Here is an 8,548-nt window from a genome sequence, read left to right on the forward strand (position 1 = left end):
ATGTACTCTTCTTAAAAAAGGTGGTTGTAATCTTTGCAAGTGGATTACTAATTCGAATGAGCTTTTACAAACAATTCCTGAAGAATGCAGGGAACAATCTGTTACTTTGAAATTTGACAGAGACAATGTCGTTAAGACTCTTGGTATACAGTGGAATACTCTTAACGATTCGTTTTCATTTAGAGTCAATATTGAGGATACCATTTCTGTTACCAAAAGGTCAATATTATCTGAATCCGCTAGACTATATGATCCTTTAGGATGGCTAACACCATCTACTTTAGTGTCGAAATTAATCTTTAAGCAATTGTGGGAACATGGGTTGGACTGGAATGAGCAAATACCATCGGAAACGCTGGCTTAAATATAAATCATCATTGCCACAACTTGCCAAATTGAAAATTCCTCGATGGATTCGTTGGTCGAGAGAATCTAAAATAGAATTGCATTGCTTCAGTGATGCATCAACTGCAGCATATGCGGCTGATATTTATTCAAGAATTATCAATCCTAATGGTATATTTGTGAACATTTTACAGGCAAAATCAAAAGTATCACCAATCAAAACTATTTCTATACCGAGATTGGAACTGTGCGCTGCCAATCTTTTAGTCAAGTTGGCTCAATCTGTGAAAGAAGCGTTGGCAGATATGAACATTGATAATATTTATTATTGGAGTGCTAGTTCAACTGTTTTAAGTTGGACTCAAAGACCTCCTTCCTCTTGGACTGTATACGTTGCAAATAGAGTTGCGGATATACAAAGATTGAGTAATACAGATCAGTGGAGATATGTCCCATCAGTTTTGAATCCGGCAGATTGCGCTTCTAGGGGAGTTTTTCCAGAGGATTTAGTTGATGATCAAACATGGTGGTTTGGCCCACAATTTCTTTATAAACCTTTATCCTTTTGGCCAAAGGGCCTTTCAAATTTACATACATCTGAAGAGCAAATATTGACTAAATGTTCTAGCAATACGTGTAGCAAAAGGGAATACCCCGAAATACTTTTTAGATTTTCTACATTGAGAACTTTACTTCGAACTATTACTTTGTGTTTTCGTTTTATTTACAATTGTAAAAATCCTAAATTAAAACGGACTAGCTTCCTAAGAATATCGGAAATAAACGAAACTTTGCTAATATTGATTAAACTGACACAATTAGTTGATTTTCCAAATGAAATAAAGCTACTCTCTACAAATCGTGATATAAAACAAAGTTTTTTACTTAAGCTTATGCCATTTCTCGATGAAAAGGGTATAATTAGAGTTGGAGGTCGCTTACAAACCTCTACTTTGAGTTACAATGTAAAGCATCCAATAGTATTAGCTACATCGAATCCACTCTCAGAGTATATAATCAAAGACTCACACGAGAGAACTTTGCCTGGTGGTATTACACTTACCATGTCTGTTGGGAATCGTAAATTTTGGATTGTTTCTGGAAACCAATTGGCAAAATCCAAATGTTTTAGATATTCAGCTAAAACTTCACAACAAGTTATGGGTAATTTACCATATGTTCGTCTAAATGTTACAAGACCCTTTAAGCATAGTGGTGTTGACTATGCAGGTCCAATAACACTTAAGAACTCAACATTAAGATCCGCAGTGATTTCCAAAGGTTACATATGTTTATTTGTGTGCATGGTCACAAAGGCCATACACCTGGAAGCTGTTTCAGACCTTTCTACAAATGCTTTTCTGGCTGCATTTAAACGTTTTGAGTCCCGACGAGGAGCGTGCTCCGATATCTATTCAGATTGCGGGACAAATTTTGGAGTAGCTTCAAAGGAACTCCAAATTCTATACAACCGAAATATAAAATCTTTGCCAAATGATTTGCGCCAGGCATTAAGTTTAAACTGTACTAACTGGCACTTCATTCCACCAGCCTCACCAAATTTTGGTGGTTTATGGGAGGCTGGTGTAAAATCGGTAAAACACCACTTAAAACGTATCACGAATAATAGACTTTTAAGCTTTGAGGAACTGGCAACTCTGCTTTGCCAAATTGAAAGTTGTTTAAACTCTCGGCCATTATGCCCTCTATCCTCAGACCCTTCCGATTTTGATGCGCTTACCCCTGCGCACCTTCTTGTAGGAGAACCATTACAATGTGTCCAAAAGGAGACATTGCTTGATCAAAACATCAATCATCTTACTCGCTGGAAATCCGTAGAATTATTAAAACAACATTTCTGGAAAAGGTGGTATAGAGAATATCTTAAAGATCAATCCCGAAATGGTTAAAGATCAATGCAATCCTAGGATTGGAGAATTAGTGCTCATTGCTGATGAAAGATGCGGTCCAGGACAATGGCTACTTGGTCGTATCAAAGATGTTCATCCAGGTTCTGATGGGCTAATAAGGGTGGTATCTGTTCAAACTAAAAATAAAGTAATGAAACGACCAATATCAAAGATTTCTTTTCTTCCAGACAAATCACCAGATTGTACCGTTAAAAACAACTCGCACAAGTAATGAAATTGAAGGAGGATGGAGCCTACTGTAATACGCTGTGAGTCGGAGTATAGCGGAGTTTCATAACTAGACTAAAATTACTCCCATCTATAGGCCGTCCTCGAATTAAAATCATCCCACTTTAAAAACATTCGTTCTTAAGGGGGGAGAATGTTGTCAAAAATTAATTCTTTCCAACACAAATACTTATTATATTTATTCTAATCTTATTAATTAAATTTAATTAGTGTACCTACTCAAATTGATCGTAGTATATTTTAAATGCAATAGTCAAGAGAATCAATATTTAATATTTATTCTGTTGACCAGTTAATGACGTAATTGTGATGTGTGTCTGTTCACACTTACATCATACATACATCATTCTTACCGCTCTTGCATTTTTATCTCTATGAGTGCATTTAAGATTAACGGAATTACTTATTACAATATTACTCCTTATCATAAAAAAAAACTGAAAGAATTATTTTTCAGTGTTCAGAAACTCAGTTTCCTGAACGTAATTCCTAAGAATCTTCCAATCAGTGTTAGTCAGGAATGTTATTTCCGGAATAACATCACTTCCAAGATACATGGATCTAACTTCGACGAATGCCTGGCGGTGGCAAAGAAAGTGCTCCAGAGTTTCACTGTCCTCTCCACATGCTCTACATTCGTCTGAATCCGCACGTCCAATTTTGCATAGATGTGCTCGTAGTCATGTGTGTCCACTCAGAATACGTACCATCATACTAACTTCAGACTTGCTCATTTTGAGGAGATTTTTCGTCTTGCTCTCATCAGGGTCACCCCATAGGATCTTCGTGGTTCTACCCACTGTTTCATTATTCCAAGAGGCCTTATGGGATTCTCTCACCCATATTTTTAGTTCAGCTTTTGTTGCGTCGAATGGTTTTGCGTTTGTCAGGTTAACTGCCTCGAGCTCCCTTCCCTTTAAAGCTATTACATTCGCCCTTTCGTTGCCGATTACTCCCGAGTGGCCTGGTACCCATATGATGTGAACCTTACCTCTGGTAGAGTATTCAGTTAAAGCTTTCTTACAATCCAATACGGTCTTAGATTTAGTTCTATCGCCTGATATCGCCCTAATTGCCTTCTGGCTGTCGGTAAATATATTAAGCGCTGTGGGCGCCATATTTATTCTAATCCAATTTACGCATTCCGTTATTGCTCGTACTTCTGCCTGGAAGCTTGTGTTATGATTTGGTAAACGGTGATATATTTCTGTTTCTGGGTCTTCAATATAGAAACCCAGGCCCACTTTGTCCCCCAATTTAGAGCCATCAGTGTAACAACGGCTTCCTAATGGTATTTGTTCTAATGTTCCGCTTGACCAAGAGATTCTATCAGGGATCAGCGTTTCAAAGTTTCCGACATATTCTGTGTCTGGTATACGATCAGGCACATCCGATGATTGTGTATAACCTTCCAATGTGTCCAGTATACATTGATGACGTGTCCTATAACCGCTTTTGGCCAGTTCGCCTAAAGTAAAGAGCCGTTCGGCTGTAAGCGCTGCCTCATATCTTAAATATGTTTCAATATGTGGAATATCTAGCAACGTTTCCAGAGCCTTGGTAGAAGTAGTACACATGGCACCACTTATACCCAAGCAGCATGTACGCTTAACTCCCTGTAGTAGTTTGATATTGCACTTTTTGTCTAAGGCAGTCCACCAGATTATTGAAGGATAAGCTAGAATTGGTCTAATTACACTTTTATAAAGCCAATTTGTCATAGTAGGACTAAGACCCCATTTCATGCCTATAGTTCTCCTACATATCGCCCAGCACCGATGCGCCTTGTTGATCCTATCCTCTATGTGGTATCATCGAGGATTACACCTAAGTACTTAACTTTGTCTGTCACTGGTATCTTCTTGCCTAGAAAGCAAGGTTCAGTATATGTAGAAATTTTTGTCTTTCTTGTGAAAAGACAGATTTCCGTTTTTGCCGGGTTAACATTGAGGCCTCTCGGTTGAGCCCAGCTCAAGGCCGTATTCACCTCAGCTCTTCTACACAAGTAATTTGGATCCTTTCCCTTTAAAAGTATTACGACATCGTCTGCATAGCAGACAGGTCTAAGTCCTTTCTCAGTTAGGGTCCTTAGGAGGCTATTAATCGTGGTAACCCAGAGTAAAGATGACAAAATGCCACCCTGTGGTATACCGCGAAATAACTTTTTCCTGATAGTTATATCGTACATCTCGCAGCTTATCCATCTGTTCCTTAGCATGTGGTTGATTCAGTTACGGAGCACCCGGTCAACATAAAACTGGTCTAGGGATTGGATAAGGGTATCAGTGTGCACGTTATGGAAGGCGCCTTCGATGTCAATGCATACCGCCAGTGTATACAGTTTGCTATCGAAGGATGCATCTATGTAGTGAACAACTTCGTTTAAAGCGGTTTCCACCGATCGTCCCTTTACATAAGCATGCTGCTTATATTTAAGGTCTTTGTCGGGTATACCGCTTTTCACCATACTATCAACTATCCGTTCCAAAGTTTTAAGTAGGAAGGACGTAAGACTTATCGGTCGATAAGACTAAGGTGTCGAATAGCTACGTTTCCCTGGTTTAGGTATAAATATTACCCTTGCATCCTGCCATTTAATGGGGGTATATGTGAATTTCAAGCATGCAGTGAATATCTGAGACAGATATACGGAAACCAGTCCCGCCTCCATCTCTAAGAGTGCCGTGAAAATGCCATCCGGTCCTGCAGCTTTATAGGGAGCGAAGCTCTTGATTGCCCCTTTAACCATATCAGATGTAATTACAATTTCCGTGTTAGCCTCCCCTTCCTCCAATATCGGTTCATCTATGTTATTCGATATACCGGGTGGAAAATGAGAGTCCATTAGGAGTTTTATTGTCTCCTCCATATCCTCCAACATCCTGCCCGTATCATCGACCATAGATTCTGGTTGGACATGAGTTTTGGACAGGAATTTTTTTATCTTCGATACATCATTTACGCTGTCTACCTGTTCACAGAAAAGTTTCCAGGAGTCTCGTTTGGCTTTACGAACAATTTTCTTATATTCACCAAGTTTACTACGATACTCATCCCAGTATACTGCGGTCTTTTTACGCATTGCCCTGTCAAATAGTTTGCGAAGAGTCTTACCAAGGTTCCGGATCTCCCCGGTTACCCAGGGTTTTTCCTGAGCAGATCTCCGCTCTCGCAGAGGGCAGCTGTCCTCGAACGATTCAACCAAGGCTCTTGTGAGCATTTCTACTTTGGCGTCTATGTCCTCTTTATTTCGACATTGAAAAGTGTTCTGACATAAACGGTTCTTTACTAAGGAACCGAACATTGTCCAATTAGTTTTAGACTTATTCCGAAACTTTATCGGCTTTGGTGGCGGCCGTAGTATTTTGAATCTTATGTACCGATGGTCAGAAAAGGAGTGCTCGTCCGAAACTCTCCAATCATGAATTTCGTTTATAAGCTATTCTGAACATATAGTTATATCTAATACTTCTTCTCTGATTCTATTGACGAAGGTAGCTTTATTACCTAAGTTCGATGTGATCAAGTCTTTAGTATTAAGGAAATCCATAAGGGCTTGTCCCCTGCGATTGGTGTTTGTACTACCCCAAGCTACATGGTGGGAGTTGGCATCACAACCTATTACAAGTTTCTTATTTTGCCTTTGTGCCTCTTCGACCAATTTCATCAGCTCCGAAGTTGGTGGTAGTGTCGGAGAATCGAAAGGCAGGTAAACAGATGCAAGGTATATGTTGCCACGACCTTGCTTCAGTACCGTTGCATCCGATGTGGATAATCCTGTTGAGAGGACAAAACATAAATTCTTGTGACATAAGATACATGTTCTCGGTCGAGACCCTGTATCAGCGTAGAAAAGTTGGAAATTTACGTGATTTAATCCAGAAACCTTGTTGCGAATCGTCCAAGGTTCCTGGATTAAAGCTATATGTATCTTACCTGTGTTAATTTTAGCCATCAGAGCGTTGGTAGCTGTCTCGCTCCGATGGAGGTTTATTTGGATAACCTCAATCATTGTCATCCATTTAAACTGTCTTCCAGCGAGCTAGTGATCACATCCCCGCTCGTTGGATTTGACTCCTCCGGGTAACCTGAAGTGGCTATTGATGCAGTGGGTACTATTGATGGCACTGCGGTGGCCTTATTAGGCATAGGAAGAGCAGTCTTTTTAATCGAAACTTTCCAATTTTGGACAGCACTGCTGTTCTGTCTTCTGGCGAGTGAGTGATTTCCTCCTCGTTTTTAGGATTTGAATCCTCAAAATTACCAGTACTTGCTAATGATGCTTTGGGTACCGTCTTAGGTGTTTTAGTGTCCATATCGGGGCCGGTTTTGACATCCATTTCAATCGGCACCTCCCCAACTTTGGAAAGGGCAGCTGCACCTTCTTTTGGCGAGTTAGTGGTATCTTCCTCGCATTTAGGATTTGACTTCTTTACGTTATCAGTAGTTGCTACTGATGCTGTGGTCTTAGGTATTTTAGTGTCCTTTTCGAGGCTTGTTGTAACAGCCCTTCCAATCGGCACCTTCCCAATTTTGAATATGACAGCTTTAGAGGCGAAATAAGCCCTACCTTTATTCTTGGCAAGACTAGCCATAGATTTCTGGTCGATACCTATTACAAATAAAGTTCCCTCAGGTTCTTCTTTTCTGTAAAAGACGTCCCATTTTTCCACGGCCAGCTTAGCATTTTGACCACCAAGAATTTCCAGTATACGTTCATTAACCAGTTTACTGCCCCATCCTTTTATGTAGACAGTGGACTTTAAGAGCACAGGAAGCTCGCTCTTCTTTGCCAGTCCCAGCTTAGCGCCGTCCCAGGGAGGAGGGATACTTTCCACCAAGTTCTTTAGGGTGCTCACACATTGGTGAGATGCCAACCTCATCAACATCACGCCCATTCTGAACTCGCAGCTCACGCTCTCTATTGGTTGTTGGCCCTTTGAAGCGATTGCGTGGTCCACTATCTTATTGTTTGCTCACGATTGCAGGATTACGACGACACGTGACTCGCGAGTGGATCAACACTTGCCGCCGGTACTGGGTTATTTAGGCCCTGCACCGTAACTTTCATCTTTTTATTTTTATTTTCCACTTTTTGGTCCGCGGGGAATATAATATTCCCAGGTGGTGGACAATCTGCCCTCCCTCAGCTTGATTCAAACTAAAACTGGAGAGGACAGATGGTCCATCACCACCCCCCGTAGTGGTGATGGCGTCCCCCCCGGGGACGCGCTCGGTAGGAAAAACGGGAAAACACACTAAATTTTAAGCTTTTTTTCGATCTCTTCTCTTCGTTGTATTGCAACAGTAAGGTTTAAAAATCGCAAGTAAAATCAAAGTGATTAAATAAATTGAATATTTCTTTAACTAAAATTACTTAACATAGTTATTGTTTGAATTAAAATATAAATTAAAATATTTCTTTAATGAAGCAATAATAACACTACTTTTGTGAAATATATGACTATTCAGTTGACTTCTTACAAATTTTCAAGATATTTCTACTTTTTATAGAGATTTTGAGAAATCTTTGCATTTTTTTTTTAAATTTGTAATTATTGTAAGACTGTTCTAGACTGTTCATTAAATTGCAAGATTTTGTGAAATATTTCACTAATTGGGTGACATTATAAAAAAAAAATGAAATAAGTTGACTTCAGTAAATTGCAAGACTTTAGATTTTGTGAAATCTATCACTATTTGGTTGACTTTCTAGAAAAACCTTGACAAAATTAGAAGATTTTGTGAAATATTTCACTATTCAGTTGACTTTTTAGTTGACTTTATCGATATTTTCAAGATATTTCTACTTTTGTGAAATATATGACTATTCAGTTGACTTTTTAGAAATTTGCCAGATATTTCTACTTGTTATATAGATTTTGAGAAATCTTTGTATTTTTTTTAATTTCTAACCGAATGTAAGACTGTTTCTAGACTGTTCCATAAATTGCAAGATTTTGTGAAATATTTCACTATTTGGGTGACTTTATAAAAGAAATGAAATAAGTCTCTATTTAGTTGACTTCAGTAAATTGCAAGAT

General features: G+C 39.1%; 1 protein-coding gene across 1 annotated transcript; it reads left to right on the plus strand.

Annotated features, from left to right (window-relative positions):
* Positions 1 to 317: 317 nt before the first annotated feature.
* Positions 318 to 2,255, plus strand: LOC119603398. Its single transcript, XM_037955416.1, has one exon. The coding sequence runs from the start codon at positions 318 to 320 to the stop codon at positions 2,253 to 2,255; it is 1,938 nt and encodes a 645-aa protein (XP_037811344.1).
* The last annotated feature ends 6,293 nt before the right edge of the window (positions 2,256 to 8,548 follow it).

This window comes from Lucilia sericata, unplaced genomic scaffold, assembly GCF_015586225.1.
Source record: "Lucilia sericata isolate MDLA Ls3-8-SP2 unplaced genomic scaffold, ASM1558622v1 Contig000301F_arrow, whole genome shotgun sequence".
NCBI lineage: Eukaryota > Metazoa > Arthropoda > Insecta > Diptera > Calliphoridae > Lucilia > Lucilia sericata.